The sequence below is a fragment of the Ornithorhynchus anatinus genome, chromosome 14 (genome assembly GCF_004115215.2).
Source record: "Ornithorhynchus anatinus isolate Pmale09 chromosome 14, mOrnAna1.pri.v4, whole genome shotgun sequence".
Taxonomy (NCBI): domain Eukaryota; kingdom Metazoa; phylum Chordata; class Mammalia; order Monotremata; family Ornithorhynchidae; genus Ornithorhynchus; species Ornithorhynchus anatinus.
In genome coordinates this window covers 18,697,453-18,713,209 of record NC_041741.1, presented here as the reverse complement: position 1 = coordinate 18,713,209, position 15,757 = coordinate 18,697,453, and the positions used below count along the sequence as shown (strand labels likewise).

The 15,757-nt window shown below is 54.6% G+C and overlaps 2 protein-coding genes across 2 annotated transcripts in view; one reads left to right on the top strand and one right to left on the bottom strand.

Moving 5' to 3' along the window:
* Window positions 1-4,972: 4,972 nt before the first annotated feature.
* THAP2 (THAP domain containing 2) lies at window positions 4,973-12,015 on the bottom strand. Its single transcript, XM_029078460.2, has 3 exons — window positions 11,897-12,015; window positions 9,248-9,443; window positions 4,973-5,847 (listed from the first exon to the last, which is right to left on the bottom strand). Exons 1-3 carry the CDS (start codon window positions 11,965-11,967, stop codon window positions 5,458-5,460), a joined length of 657 nt encoding a protein of 218 aa, XP_028934293.1. The 5' UTR covers window positions 11,968-12,015; the 3' UTR covers window positions 4,973-5,457.
* Window positions 12,016-12,536: 521 nt separating this feature from the next.
* The window catches only part of ZFC3H1 (zinc finger C3H1-type containing), a 51,254-nt gene continuing 48,033 nt past the window's right edge, over window positions 12,537-15,757 (top strand). The window contains exons 1-2 of the mRNA XM_029079308.1: window positions 12,537-12,639; window positions 13,021-13,065. Of these exons, the coding sequence (XP_028935141.1) occupies window positions 12,537-12,639; window positions 13,021-13,065 (148 nt within the window). The remainder of the gene's footprint in view (window positions 12,640-13,020; window positions 13,066-15,757) is intronic.

Sequence of the window (15,757 nt, the reverse complement as noted above, 5' to 3'; positions counted from 1 at the left end):
GACTCGCCCAAGGTCACACAGCTGACTAGCGGCAGAGCAGGGATTAGAACCCGTGATCTCTGACTCCCAAGCCCGCGCTCTTTCCACTGAGCCACGCTTCGTCTGTCTGGGCCTCAGTTCCCTCCTCTGCAAAATGGGGATTTTACACGCCGACGGGGATTGGGACTAAGGCCCCCAACCCAATCCCTTTGCTCTCCCCCAGCACTTGTGGGTATAGGTACATAATTAGAATTCTATTTATTTTTATTCATGATGAGGATATATCTATAATTCTACTCATAATGATGCTACTGAAGCCTGTTTACTTGTTTTGATGTCTGCCTCCACCCTTCTAGACTGTGAGCCCGTTGTGGGCACGGATTGTTTCTATCCGTTGCTGAACTGTACTTCCCAAGCGCTTAGTACAGTGCTCTGCACACAGTAAGCGTTCAAGAAATACGATTGAATGAATGAATGAAGGATGTCCAACCCAATTATCACGTATCTACCCCAGGGCCTAGACCGGTGCAATATTATATTACATAATAATAGCAATAATAATAGTTATTATTGGCATTTGTTAAGCATTTACTATGTGCCAAGCACCGTTCTAAGCACTGGGGGGGATACAAGGTGATCAGGTTGTCCCACGTGGGGCTCACGGTCTTCATCCCCATTTTCCAGATGAGCTGAGGCCCGGTGAAGTGACTTACCCAAAGTCACACAGCTGACCAGCGGCGGAGCTGGGATTAGAACCCACGACCTCCGACTCCTAAGCCCGGACTCTTTCCACTGAGCCAGGCTGCCACTCAGCTTCTCCATAATAATAAAAAAGTGGCTCGTAGTTTAAATAGGGAGGAGGAGGAGGATTTAATCTTTTTCTTTTTTAACAGATGAGGAAACTGAGGCCCAGAAAAGTTAAGTGACTCCCCCAGGGTAATGCGGGTCCTCTGACGCCCAAACCCGTGCAATTCCACTAGGCCGCACCGCGCCCCGGGTGAGTGCCGACTCACGTGGCCACGGGATGGGAGGCAAGCACTTAGCCCGGTGTTCTGCGCCCAGGAAGAGCTCGATAAAGACGTCCGATTGGGAAGGGTCGGGGAAGAGCGAGGCAAGGCGGGTGGGGCACGAGGAGCGGGGTGAGGAGAATGGAGTCATCTCCCTCAGAGCTTCACCCAAAATCACACGTCCTCCGAGAGGCCAGCCCCACAGTAAGCCTTCCTTTCCCTTAATCGGTCAGTCGGACACGTTTACTGGGCATTTACCGCGGGCGGCCCGCCGTACTGAGCACTCGGTAGAGTATGAGAGAGTCGGTAGACACGGTCTCCCTTCGGCGTCACCTTTGGATTTGGATCTGTGCCCTTTGAGCCGTTTTTTCCATGATATCTGTTAAGCGTTCACTATCTGCCAGGCATTGTACTAAGCAAGCACTGCAGTAGATAAAAGGTAAGCAGGTTGGGCACGGTCCATATCTCACATAAAGCCCTCTGCCTTAATCTCCATCTCAGAGATGAGGTAACTGAGGCACAGAGAAGTCAGGTGACTTGCCCAGGGTTACGCAGCAGACCCGTGATTAGAACCCAGGTCCTCTGACTCCCAGGCCTGTTCTCTTTCTATTAGACCACACTGCTTCCCAATATTCACTCCACCCTCAGCACCTAATGATGATAATGTTGGTATCTGTTAAGTGCTTACTATGTGCAGAGCACTGTTCTAAGCACTGGGAGGGATGCAGGGTAATCAGGTTGTCTCACAGTCTTCATCCCCATTTTCCAGATGAGGTCACTGAGGCCCAGAGAAGTGAAGTGACTTGCCCAGAGTCACGCAGCTGACGAGTGGCAGAGCCGGGATTCGAACCCATGACCTCTGTCTCCCCAGCCCGGGCTCTTTCCACTGAGCCACGCGGCTTCGGTTATGGACGTAACCATCATTTAATGTTTTTCTCCCCCTCCAGACCGTAAACTCCTCGTGAACAGAGAACCCGCCCGTACCGTGCTCCTTGTACAGCTCGTATTTATTGAGCGTTTACCGCGTGCGGAGCAGAAGCAGCGCGGCGTAACGGACAGAGCACAAGCCTGGGAGTCAGGAGGTCGTGGGTTCTAATCCCGGCTCCGCCACGTGTCTGCTGGGTGGCCTTGGGTGAGTCACTTCACTTCTCTGGGCCTCAGTCGCCTCCTCTGTAAAATGGGGATTGAGACTGTGAGACTGTGAGGGACTGGGGTCGACATGATTAACCTGTATCTACCCAGCGCTTAGTACAGTGCCCGGAACATAGTAACCGCTTCATAATTATCATCGAGGAGGAGCTGGGCTGGAGCACTCGCCCGTCCCAAGCGTGAGCAGTCTCATCCATCCCGTGAGCCGCCGAGGCCGAGCGGGTGCAGCCGGGCGAGAGGTTCGCGCCTTACCTCCCTACTCGTGTTCTGAAGAAATACCTTAAGCAATTTTGATCTTTAAAGCTCGTATTTCTTTGAATTTAGAGAGACGCAGGGAGGGACATCTCGGACAACGGCACGCAGTGAAAGGACTCTAGAAGAAAGGTGTGAGGATGACAGTCTGCGGGGGGGAATTCACGAATTGTCTGCGTGTGTTTGCCCGCGCGCCTGTGTGTATGTAAGAGAGGAAGGGCACGGAGACAAAACGACAGTGGGATTCCCAGCGACGGTCAGGTGTGAACTGCCGAGGTGTCGGGCTGCGGCTTTGAGAGCAAATTCTTCCAAAAAAATTTGAAACAGCCGTCTCTTTTCCATAGCGTTACCTGCCATTTTTTCTGAGGTGCCAAAAGATGCTACTGGCCCGAAGAAAAAGAAGGGTGGGAGGGGAAAGCAAATCGATAGACCTGTATTTACTCTTCTAACCGTTACCACATAATTTCTTCCCTTCCCCCCAGATTTTTGGGGAGGAAACAAAAGATTAATTTTCTAAGGAGCGGGAGTGGTGTGAGCCAGGGTAAGAAGAGGAGTAATAATAATAATAATTGTGGTATTAAGTGCTTACTATGTGCCAGGCGCTGTACTTAGCGCTGGGGTGGATGCAAGCTCATCGGGTTGGACACGGTCCCTGTCCCAAACGGGGCTCAACATGGGAGAATTCAAGAGACGTGGTTCGGTCTAAATGCCCTCTTACATTTCTCTTCCTTCTTTCCTCCTTTTTTTTTTCCCTTCTTCTTTTTTCTCCTTCCTGCTCCCCTCGTCGTTGGACGTAATTCCCCAGAAAACAGCCCCTGTCCCGTTTCTGGATTGGAAAAACTATGCAAGTACATTCGGTGGGTACCACGTGCCACGTTTCAGGAACGCAAGGAAAACAAGGTTAATTTAAAGCAATGAAAAATTTTGCAAGGCCAAAAAAAAAGACACATTTCTGTCATTTTTAAAGAAAGAGTGGTTGTGTTTGATGAATAAGAACCTAAGAAATGCCATACTGGGTTGGACCAAGGGTCCATTCAGCCTAAAATTCTGTCTCCAACAGTGACAACAGATTGTCTCTATCCGTTGCCGAACTGTACATTCCAAGCGCGTAGGACAGTGCTCTGCACCGAGTAAGCACTCAATAAATACGATAAATAAATAATAATCGTCTTGTCTTTAGCCGTCGCGTCGTCTCCGTCCCGTGGCGACGCCACGGACGCAGCTCTCCCCGAACGCCCCGCCTCCGTCTGCGATCGTTCCCGGAGTGGATCCGTAGAGTCTTCTTGGTCAAAATCCGCATGCCGTTTACCGTCGCCCCCCCACGCGCCGTCAACTGGAGTCTCCGCCCTCGACCCTCTCCCGTGCCGCCGCTGGCCGGCACGGGTGAGTTTTGCCTCGTAGCCGATGGCCTGCCGCTCGCTAACCGCTGGCCGAGCGAGGAATGGAACGGACAGGCCTCTGGCTTGACTCTCCCTTCCGTAGCCGGACCGGTAGAAACCTGGGAACTCTCAGGAAGGCTATTTTTGCTGCCTTCCTTGACAGCCACCCATAAAATCTGTCTGATCTTAAAAAACAGATGGTGAGAATTCTTATTTTACGTAAGAAAACCAATCCCTAGTTAAGCAGTGCTAGCTCTTTGAATATATCCAAAAGAAAAGTAACTATGGGAACGTATTTGCCTGCTCACAAAGAATCATATAGTACAGGGTATTTCCTCCTGTTCCCACCATTGTGAGGATTTTTCTATCTCCCCAGTCGACTGTAAATTTCTCGACGGGAAGGGATCCGGTATTTTGCTTCTGCTGGAGTCTCTCCCTTATGTTTAACACTCAGTAGGTACTCCAAAAATACCACCGATTGATACATGCAACCCAACTGTATTGGAAGAAACGATTTCAATTATCCATCTGTGCAATAATTTTAGTCAGTGCTAGATGTGAATAGAGTCTCAAAATAAATATTAGAGTCTCAGTTCCAATTTTTACAGTTTTAAATTATCCAAGCTCTGGGTGAATCCTGGTGAAAAGCTCCATGACCAAAAATGGGAAAAATGTGTCACTCTTCACAACCAGATTACGTTCAGGATTGACTCATGTTTTGGTGCTGACCCTTAATGCTACGGTCACAAGATGCACGTTATCCTTCCTCCCCCACACAAAGCTGAATGAAAGAATGAATCCATCGATCCACGGCATTTACTGAGCGCTTACTATGTGCAGAGCACTGTACCGAGGGCTTGGGAGAATACAACACGACAGCCGAATGAATTTAGGTCATTTCTTCTGCTATATTCCTATTTTCACATCTTATTATGCCGGGGACTTCATTTAGTTGGGATAGTCTGGTTAGCTTCGGCACTGGGTGATTTCAGGAGATTTTACATTCATCATTTATATATTCACCATTCAGAAAATCTAATATTCCTATGAGGTGGGTTACTGTTTCCCCGCTTATATAACTAAATAAACGTGTCCAGTCGAAAGATAGGTGAAGTAACTTCTCGCAAGTTTGTCAGTATCATATTTCGAACTCGGGGATTCAGGCTAAACAACCTTCCAGAGCCACTGGGCCAGACAGCACAGAACTGGCTTTTATAAAATCATTTTTATTTCTACAAGTCCACCTCCTGCATCATCAAATACAGAACGGGACATCCCCTTCTTAACGCCCCCCCCGCCCCGCCCCCCTATTCAAATGTCTATTCTAATATATATTAAGCACCTGAAAATTTTTCCAAATATATTACCCAATACCGAGATTATTTCTTCAAAAATAGGTTTTCGTTAAAAAAGAATGTGACTTGTAAACGTCTTCACAATGCAAAACTGTTGAAAATGTAGGTAAGCCCCACTCAAGGCACTTGGGAAAGACTCACGAAAACGTAATTACCTTTACCAGGTATCGTGACAGAGTTTCCGTAAGCGATATTGAGCCCGTGAGGCGGTGTGAAGTAAAAAAACCTCCCGGGAAATCGACTTGCCTCAAAATTGCCCTAGCCACCCAATCGCCTGAGCACGGCGTTCAGGGCGAGTTAATCCCCTACGTTGAGCTTGCAAGATTTACTGTAGATTTAGAGGGCTGGAACCGTCGGACGATCTCGTGGATCCTGTTCCGGAATTTTGAAATCTTCCATGGGAAGGCTGCTTAAGGCACTCGGCAAAATGTGTTCTGATGTGCCCCTGGGCAAAACGTTATTTTCTTCCAAGCTCTTCACCAGACAGGTAGTTTTAATCCACCTCCTCGTTGCTCTGCGTTCTTTCTGCAAACAGTTCTTCATTCTTTTTCTCAGGCTCGCTATCTCCTTCTCCAGTTTAATTATCTTCTTCTTTGCTTCCATGGGACTTCCGAAGGCATAGCTGTGTTCAAGTAATACTTGCTGACTGCTGATATTTGCTTTGAAATGAGGTGATCCTTCAGGGGAGCAAGGGTTTCTCTTGAGAAGAGTTCTTGATTTGGGTTTCTGTTAGAAATAGAGCGACAGCGTCAAACGCGAAAACGGAAACGAACGGAATTACAAACCACGAACGTACCGTGATTAGATTGAGAACAGTGTGACTAAATTACTAACCTTTCAGAAATAAACTTTTGCCAGGAAGGTGCAGGTAAGGGGCATATAAATCTGGAGGGTTATATAAAAAACCTAGTAAACCTCAGTTTTCAACTTTCAGACAAGGACTTCTGGCTAATCATCTCCCCCCGCATACTCTTTTGGCTTTTCCTTTTAAAAAAATACATAATTACCGTCCAATTTTACAGAAAAATAGAACTCAAAACTAAACATTCAACCCCAGAATGGCACATTAGACAGTAAAGCATTTTTCTTTTCTTTTGAAACTACGGGTTTCAAAAGCATCCTAATAATTATAATAACAGGAATAATAACGATGGCGTTCGTTAAGCGCTTCCCACGTGCCAGGCACCGTTCTAAGCGCTGGGGCCGATATAAGGTAATCGGGTGGGACACGGTCCCTGTCCCGCACAGGGGTCACAGTCTTAATCCCCATTTTACCGATGAGGTAACCGAGGGCCAGGGAAGCGAAACGACTTGAGCAAGGTCGCCCGGCAGCCAAGCGGCAGAGCCGGAATTAGAACCCATGACCTTGCGGCTACCAGGCCCGTGCTCTATCCACTAGGCCCTGCTGCTTCTCTGATAATAATAATAATAATAATATTTGCACTTATTATTTCCTTAAAAATAACAAATCACGAATCAGGTACCAAACTCCGTACTCCGCACTGGGGTAGATATAGAAGATAAACGGGTCTGGTTCTGTCCCCGCTGCACGTGGCGTTCACTCCCAGGAAGGTACGGTATAGGCGTTTTTACAATTATACGTAATTCGCGTTCACGGGCCGCGTGAAATTATACGGGAGGCAAGTTTAAAGGTGAGGCGTGCTCTTTCCTCCTATTATAAGAAGCTTTTTTCCTCCAGGAAAGCAGCGGCTTGGTAGTAAAGAGCCGAAGGTCTTCTCCGTTGTCCCCCTGGGGCCTCCCCACTCCCAGCCGCACAGCACGTATGTCCATATCCTTCATTTATTAGTATCGATGTCTATGTGCCAGACGGTCTGTCCGTCGGTCTCCCCCTCTAGGCTGTAAGTTCACGGTGGGCGGGGAATGTGACTTTTAATTGTTGAATCTGTACTTTCCCAAACACACGGATCACACGTCGCCCTCGCCAGTTGTCCCATTCAACTCCCTCCTCGGGTCCCCTGTGCCTCCGTCTCCCCCATCCCTTGCCCCCCAGTGACCTGGCCGCTTATTTCATTAACAAAATTGATCCCATCAGGCGTCATCTCCTGAAAATCTCCCCCGCCCCCCATCCAGTCCCTCCCATCTCCCGCCCCCGCTTCTACTCTCCCATCTTTCCCAGCACTGTTTCCGGAGGACATCTCCTGCCTTCTCTCGGGATCCATCCCCTCCACCTGTTCACCCAATCCCGTTCCTTCACACCTCATCAAAACTCTTGTCCCCTCCCTAACTGCCATCTTCAACCGTTCACTCTCCAGTGACTACTTCCCCATCGCTTTTGAACACGTCCACGTCTCCCCTATCCTTAAAAAACCCTCCCCTGACCCCCCACCCCCAACCCCGGGTCCGTCCGGTTATCGCCCCGTCTCCCTCCTTCCATTCCTCTCCAGAATCCCTGAGCGAGTTGTCTACACCCGCTGTCTCAAATTCCTCTCCTCCAATTCTCTCCTGGATCCCCTCCAATCTGGCTTCCGTCCCCTTCGCTCCACAGAAACCGCCCTCTCAAAGGTCACCAGTGATCTCCTCCTTGCCAAATCCGACGGCCTCTATTCCACCCTTAATCCTCGTCGACCTCTCAGCTGCCTCTGACCCCGTGGACCGCCCCCTTCTCCTGGAACCGTTACCCGACCTCGGCTTCGGCGACACCGTCCTCTCCTGGTTCCCCTCCCATCTCTAAGGCCGCTCATCCTCAGACTCTTACGGGGGCTCCTCGCTTGCCTCCCACCCCCTAACCGTGGGGGGCCCTCAAGGTTCATTTCTGGGTCCCCTCCTTTTCTCCGTCTACACCCACTCCCCTGGAAAACTCATCCGCTCGCACGGCTTCTACGTTGATGACACCCAACTCTCCCTCTCCGGCCCTGATCTCTCTCCCTTTCTGCAATCTCGCACTTCCTCCTGCTTTCGAGACGTCTCCACTCGGATGGCCCCCCATCGCCTCAAATTTAATACGGCTAAAACCGAACCCACCCAAACCCCGTCCTCCCAGTCACTTTCCCACCACTGCCGACGACACCGCCGTCCTTCCTGTCTCGCCGGCCTGTAACGCTGCCAGTATCCTGGACTCCTTTCTCCGGTGCCACCCACGTATTCAAGCCATCACTAAATCCTGTCAGTTCTATCTTCGCATCATCTCCCAAATCTTCCCCTTCTCTCCGTCCAAATCACTACCACATTAACGGAAGCACTCATCCTATCCCGCCTCGATTACTGTAATATCAGCCTCCCTGCCTCCTGTCTCTCCCCACTCCAGTCCGTACTCCATTCTGCCGCCGGGATCATTTTCCTTCAAAAACGTTGAGACCGCGTCTCCCCGCTCCTCAAGGAGCTCCGGCGGTTGCCCTTCCTCCTCCGCCTCGAACAAAAACTCCTCACCATCGGCTTTAAAGCCCTTAATCACCTACCTCACCTCGCTACTCTCCTCCTACGACCCAGGCCGCACGCTCTGTTCCTCTAACGCCAGGCTTTTCCCCGTCCCTCCGTCTCGTCCGCCTCGCCGCCGATCTCTCGCCTACATCCTACCTCCGGCCTGGAACGCCCTCCCTCCTCATGTCAGACAGAGAATTGCTCTCCCGTCCTTCAAAGCCATACTGAAGGCCCATCTCCTCCAAGACACCTTCCCTGACTAAGCCCTCCTCTCCTCTTCTCCCACTCCCTTCTGCGCCGCTCTTACTTGCTCCTTCATTCATCCTCTCCCATCCCCACAGCACATACACATATATCTGTAGTTTATTTCTTTAATGTCTGTCTCCCCCTCTAGGCTGTGAGCTCCTTGTGGGCAGGAATGTGTCTATTACTGTGTCTTAGTACAGTGCTTTGCACACAGTAAGCGCTCAATAAATACCTTCGATCGAATGAATGAAAATCCGTAATACATACGGTTATTTATATTGATGTCCGTCTCCCCCTCTTGACCGTAAGCTCGTTGTGGGCTCAACACGTCTGACAGGTGAGGCCAGAGAAGTAGAGTGACTTGCCCGGGGTCGCCCAGCAGGCGAGGGGCGGAACTGGGATTAGAACCCAGCTCCCTTGCCTCCCAGTCTTCCGCTCTTGCCACTAGGCCACACAGCTTCTCTACAGATGGCAAAGTTCGACGGAGAAGAGTATTACTTACCACAGGCTTTAGATGAGTGCAGAAATCAAAAATCGTGGGAACTGCATCCATTTTCAGTCGTCTCGTCTGTCCAGTCAGGTCAAAGCAGGAGGCTTCAAAATGTTTGGAGCAAAGAAAAGCATGCTTCCCCGGCACGAAATTCTTGCGCCTAACTAGGCGAACCCATTCTTTTCTTCTTTTGGGATCTAAGGGAAATCTACAGAACGAATCGCACGAATCTCAAGCCAATATAACGGATGAAGAGCTCTCCTTCTAATTTTGAAAGATCCCCAAAGAAATAAACCAAATAAGAATCGAAGAATCTGAAGGACGCTCTCTGCGCTGCTAACCTAATTCTAACCTTCTCACTGTACCTCGATCTCACCTATCCCTCCGCCCACTTCTTGCCCACATCCTGTGTCCGGCCTGGAACGCCCTCCCTCCCATCAGGCAGATAACTGCTCTCCCCGACTTCAAAACCTCCGGCCTGGAACGCCCTCCCTCCTCGTATCAGACAGATAACTGCACTACTTCTTCGAAACCTTATTGAAGGCCCATCTCCTCCAAGAAGCGTTCCCTGACTAAGCCCTCCTCTCCTCCTCTCCCACTCCCTTTTACGTCGCTCTTACTCGCTTCTTCATTCATCCTCCCTCCCATCCCCACAGCACGTATCTGTAATTTCTTTATCTACGTATATTAATGTCTGTCTCCCCCTCTAGACTGTGAGCTCCTTGTGAGTGCGTCCGTTATACCGTACTCTCCCAAGCGCTCAGTACAGCAAGCGCTCGATAAATACGACTGAACGAACGCATGTGCCTTGACCTCGCCCGCCTCACCGCCAACCTCTAGCTCACACCCCGCCTCTGGCCTCCTCAAATCCGACAGAGAGCGACTCTCCCCCCGCCTTCAAAGCCTTATCGAAGGCCCGTCTCCTCCAAGAGGCGTTCCCTGACTAAGCCCCACTTTTCCTCCTCTCCCACTCCCTTCCTCCCTTTGCTCTTCCCCCCTCCCAGCCCCACAGCACTCACATACAACACTCGTGCACATATCTGTAATTGTATTTATTTGCATTGACGTCTGCCGCCCCCCCCCCCCCCAAAACCACAAGCTCATCGTGGGCAGGGAATGTACCTTGGGCATGTCACTTCACTTCTCTGTGGCTCAGTTCCCTCATCTGTAAAATGGGGATGGAGACCGTGCGCCCCACGTGGGACACGCCGATTACCCTGTATCTACCCTCGTGTTTAGAACAGTGCTTGGCACGTAGTAAGCGCTTAACAAATACCATAACACTGATAAAAAAGTAAGCGCTTAATACCGTCGTTATCATTATTAAACACGATTGACTGAATGGATAATAAGCGCTTAAATACCATTGTTATCAATGCTTTTAAATACGATTGAATGAATAGGAAGTGCTTAAATACCATCCTTATCATTACTATTAAATGCTATTGAATGAATGAATGAAGAGGAAGCCCTTAAATACAATCGTTACCATTACTATTAAATACTATCGGATGAATGAATGAATAGTAAGCGCTTAACAAATATCATCGTTATCACCATTGCTCAGTACGAATGAAGGTAGAGTAAGCATTTAACAAATACCACCGTTATCATCACGGCTGAATACGATCGAATGAACGAATGAGGAGGAAGCGCTTAAATACCATCGTTATCATCACTATTAAATACGATCGAATGAATGAATAAATAATAAGCGCTTAAATGTCATCGTTATCATCGTCGTCAAATACGAACGAATAGTAAGAGCTTAAATACCATCGTTATCGTTTAAATACGATCGAATGAATGAATGAAGAAATAGTAAGCGCTTAACACACACCGTCGTCATCATCGCTATTAAGTTCGACCGAGCGGATACGTAGTAAGCACTTAAATGTCATCGTTATCATTATTGTTAAATAGGAATGAATGAAGAGTAAGTGCTTAACCGATACCACCGTTATCGTGATTGTTAAATACGACTGAATGAACGAATGAAAAACGAATGCATGAACGAACGGCCTGGGGCTCCCTCCCTGGGGGCATCCTCGGGGCGCCCGGTCCGGGGCGGGGGCAAGCGGGGCTGGGGGGGGACGGGACATCCCCCCTTCCCCATGATAATGATGATGAGGATGATGAGGATGGTATTGATGACCCGCCCCCCCCCATGATGACGATAATAATGATGATGAGAATGATGACGATGGTATTGATGACCCCCCAACGATGATGATGGAAATGATGACCTCCCCCCGATGAAAATAATGACGAGGATGAGGATGGTAACGATGACCCCTCCCCGTGATGATGATGATGATGATGATGTAAATGATGATGATGATGGTATTGATGACCGCACCCCCCGATGACGATGGTAACGATGACCCCCCCCCACCGATAATAATGATGATGTGGATGATGATGATGGTATTGATGATCCCCCCGTGATAATAATGATGATGATGAGGATAATGATGATGACCCCCCGGCGCCCCCCATGATAATAATGATGCCCCCCCCCGCCCCCCCATGATAATGATGCAGATGATGAGGATGGTACTGATGACCCCCGCCCCTAATGATGAGGTCGGTAACGATGGCCCCGCTGAGGAGGAGGAGGCTGAGGAAGGTCACGAAGGGGGGGGGGGCGGGGCGGCTCACCTGTGGAAGCTGACGTTGATGTGTTTGTCGTAGGTGGCGGCGCAGCCCGCCGCGGCGCAGTTGGTGGGCATCGCCCGCCCCCCGGCATCCGGACCCGCCAAGCCCGGGGCCGGGGCCGAGGCCGACGCCGGGCCCCGGGGGAGGCCGCGGGCAGAGAGGGAGGCCGGGGAGGACGGGGCGGCCCGGGCCCCCGGCCCTTCCTCTTTACTAAGATGGCCCGTCCGCTCCTGCACCAATATGGCGGCCGCCCCTCGCCCGCCGCACGGACGGAGACAGAGCGGGCCCCCTCCGCTCCGCGCCGCCGCCACCTCCCTGCCTCCCTCCCTCCCTCCCTCTCCCTTGTCGTCGCCACAGGCGGACGGCGGTCCTCCGCTCGGCCCCGCCTCTGCTCCCCGCTTCGGAGGCCCCCGGCCCCGCCCACAACCCTCGCCCCCCGGGGGGCGGGGCGGGGCGGGGCGGGGCGGGACGGGCGCCGAGACTACAAGTCCCGTCGGGCCCCGCGCCGCCCCCCGCCTCGCGAGAGCCGGGCGCCGGAAGTGACGTGGGCCCCGGCCCCGCCTCTCTTCTCGCGAGGCGTCCGAGCGGGAGTTGGGGCGGGCGGCCGTGAGGGGCAGGAGCTTCGGCGGCGGCGGCGGCGGCGATGGCGGCGCCGGGTCCGGGCCGCAGCGGGCTGTCGCCCAAGGAGGAGGGCGAGCTGGAGGACGGCGAGATCAGCGACGACGACAACAGCAGCGGCGGGGGCGGCGGGAGCGGAGGCGGCGGCGGCGGCGGCGGCGGCGGCGGCGGCGGCGGCGGCGGGGGGGCGGGGCCCTACCCCCGGCGGAGGCCGCCCCGCGGCGACGCCTCGTCGTCGTCGTCGTCGTCGTCGTCCAGGAGCCTGTCGGGGCCGGCGGGGGGCCCGGGCGGGGCGGCGGCGGCGGCGGCGGCGGGCGGCGAGGGCGGCGGGCCCCGCCCGTCCTTCTGGGAGCGGAGCCACCTGGCCCTCCACCGCTTCCGCTTTCGGGGCCGGCCCGGCCGGGGCGGGGGCGGGGGCGGGGGCCGCTGGGCCCGGGGCCGCGGCGGGAGGCCCAGGGGGCCGCCCAACATCCCCGCCCCGCCCCCCGCGCCCCCGCCGCCCCCCCCGCCGCCGCCGCCGCCGCCCCGCAGGGACCCCGACGCCCGCAAGGCCCGTATCCTCCACCCCCGAGCCGCCGCGACCCCGGCGCCTCGTCTCGGGCTGCCTTGGTCATGGCGATGACAGCGCCGGGGCCGGTTAGGCCCCGTTGGAAGCGCTGGGGGAGGTGCGGGGGCATCCGCTCTTCATCCCCGTCTTCCAGGTGAGGGAAGTGGCCCCGAGCTCGACGACCGCTTTGTGGCCGTGTTTTATTAGGAGGACGGTAACGGTCGTGATCACGATGGCGTTTCAGCGCTTTCCGTGTGCCGAGCGCCGTTCTGAGCGCTGGGGAGGATGCGAGGTGACGAGGTCGTCCCACGAGGGGCTCCCGGTCTTCATCCCCGTCTTCCGGGGGAGGGAACCGAAGCCCGGAGGAGGGAAGTGGCCCCGAGCTTGATGACCGCTCTTTGGGCCGTATTTTAATAGGCGAAGCACCGTGATGACGCCGGCGATGGTATCCGTTAAGCGCTTTCTGTGTGCCGAGCACTCTTCTAAGCACTGGGGTCATCAGGTCGTCCCGCGTGAGGTTCCCAGTCTTCAGCCCCGTCGCCGAGGCCCAGAGGAGGGAAGTGGCCACGAGCTCGGTGACCGCTTTTCTGCCGTGTTTCAAGAGGAGAATGATGACCTTACTAACGTTGGTATTTGCTAAGCGCTTTCTGTGTGCCGAGCACTGCTCCAAGCGCCGGGGTAGATACAGGGTCATCGGGCCGTCCCACGTGAGGCTCACGGCTTTCATCCCCGTTCTCCGGATGAGGGGACCGAGGCCCCGAGAAGGGAAGTGTCCGAGAGCTCGGTGACCGCTTGTTTGCCCTATTTTAAGACGAGAATAATGGTGACGATGGCATTCGTTAAGCGTTTTGTACGTGCGGAGCGCCGCTCTGAGCCCTGGGGTAGGTACAAGGTCATCGGGTCCTCCCACGTGAGGCTCACGGCCTTCATCCCCATTTTCCAGGGGAGGGAACCGAGGCCCAGAGCAGGGAGGCGTCCACGAGCTCGATGACCACTTTTTTTGCCGTATTTTAATAGGAGGACGGTCGCAGTGACGGTGACGGTGGTATCCGTTAAGTGCCTTCTGTGTGCGGAGCACTGTACTAAGCACCGGGGTCATCAGGTCGCCCCACGTGGGGCTCCCGGGCCTCATCCCCGTTTTCCGGATGAGGGAACTGAAGCCCAGAGAAGTGAAGTGACTTGCCCTCAGTCACCCAGCGGACAAGTGGCGGGGCCAGGATCCGAACCCGTGACCGCCGACTCCCAAGCCCGGGCTCCTTCCGCCGAGCCTCGCCGCTTGACTGAGCGCCGGGGAGGATGCAGGGGGATGGGGCAGGCCCGCGGCCGGGGGGCGTTTAAAACAGTCTACCTCCCCGTTTTCCAGATGGGGTCACCGGGGCCCAGAGAAGAAGAATAATGATGGCATTTGGTAAGCGCTCATTATGCGCAAAGCACCGTTCTGTGCGCTGCGGTAGATACGAGGTGATCAGGTTGTCCCGCGTGGGGCTCACAGGCTTAATCCCCGTTTTACAGATGAGGTCACTGGGGCACAGAGAAGTGAGGCGACTGGCCCAAAGTCACCCAGCCGAGTGGCCGGGCCGGGATTTGAACCCGTGACCCCCGGCTCCCAAGCCGGGGCTCTCGCCCCCGAGCCGCGCTCCTGATCGTGCCGCTCCTTTACCGCCCGCGCCGTCCTCTCCGAAGCGCCGCGGGACACTCAAGCGACGCCGCGGCGTCGGCCCGCGCGCCCACTCCCTCCCGTTTTCCAGATGAGGTCACCGAGGCCCGGACCGGGGAAGTGACTCAGGAAGGGTCACCCGGGCAGGCGACCGACGGGGCCCGTCGTCGGGCGGGGATTCGGTCGTCCGTCCCGTCGGGTTAAGCGAGCGCTCACCGTGTGCGGGGCGCTGTACTGAGCGCTCGGAACGGACAGCGCGGCCCCCGAGAGAGGCGGGCGATCCCTGCCCGACAGCGGGCTCCCGGGCTAAACGGGGGAGACGGGCAACGGACCGGAACGAAGCGGGTGGTCTGGCCTAAGCCATCACCGGGGATCGTGCGTTCAATAGTTTCTATTGAGCGCTTCCGATGTGCAGAGCCCCGTACCAAGCGCTTGCAACGGACAATTTTGCGACAGAGAGAGACGCTCCCTGCCCGATAACGGGCTCACGGTCTAAATGGGTCGTCTCTCTCTGTTGCCGCACGTAGTCGAGCGCCCGGTAGATGCGACCGCATGGATGAAGAGCCCACGGACTCCGGCTCCCCACTCCGGGCTCCTGCCGCTGGGCCGCCGCGCGACGGCCTCCTGGGCCTCTTTGCCCGCGGCTAGGCACCCAGTCCCTCGGGGCCTCAGTCCCCTCATCTGCAAAATGGGGACGCGACACCCCTCCTCGCCCTTCCCGAGACCGCCCCCCATCCCCCTTCTCCTTCCCGCCGAGAGAGAGGCCCCCGTGGGACCTCGGCGGTCTTGTTTCTCGCCTCTAGAGAAGCGGCGCGGCCTAGGGGGACGGGCCCGGCCTGGGGAGTCCCGAGGGCGTGGGTTCGAGTCCCGGCCCCTCCACTCGACCGCTCCGAGACCGGGCAGGTCGCCTCGCTTCTCCGGGCCGCGGTCTGCCGAACGGGGATTAAGACTGTGAGCCCCACCTGGGACAAGCCTGTATCTCTCCCGGCGCCCGGAACGGGGCTTGGCCACAGTCAGCACTTGAATACCATCGTCATCTTGT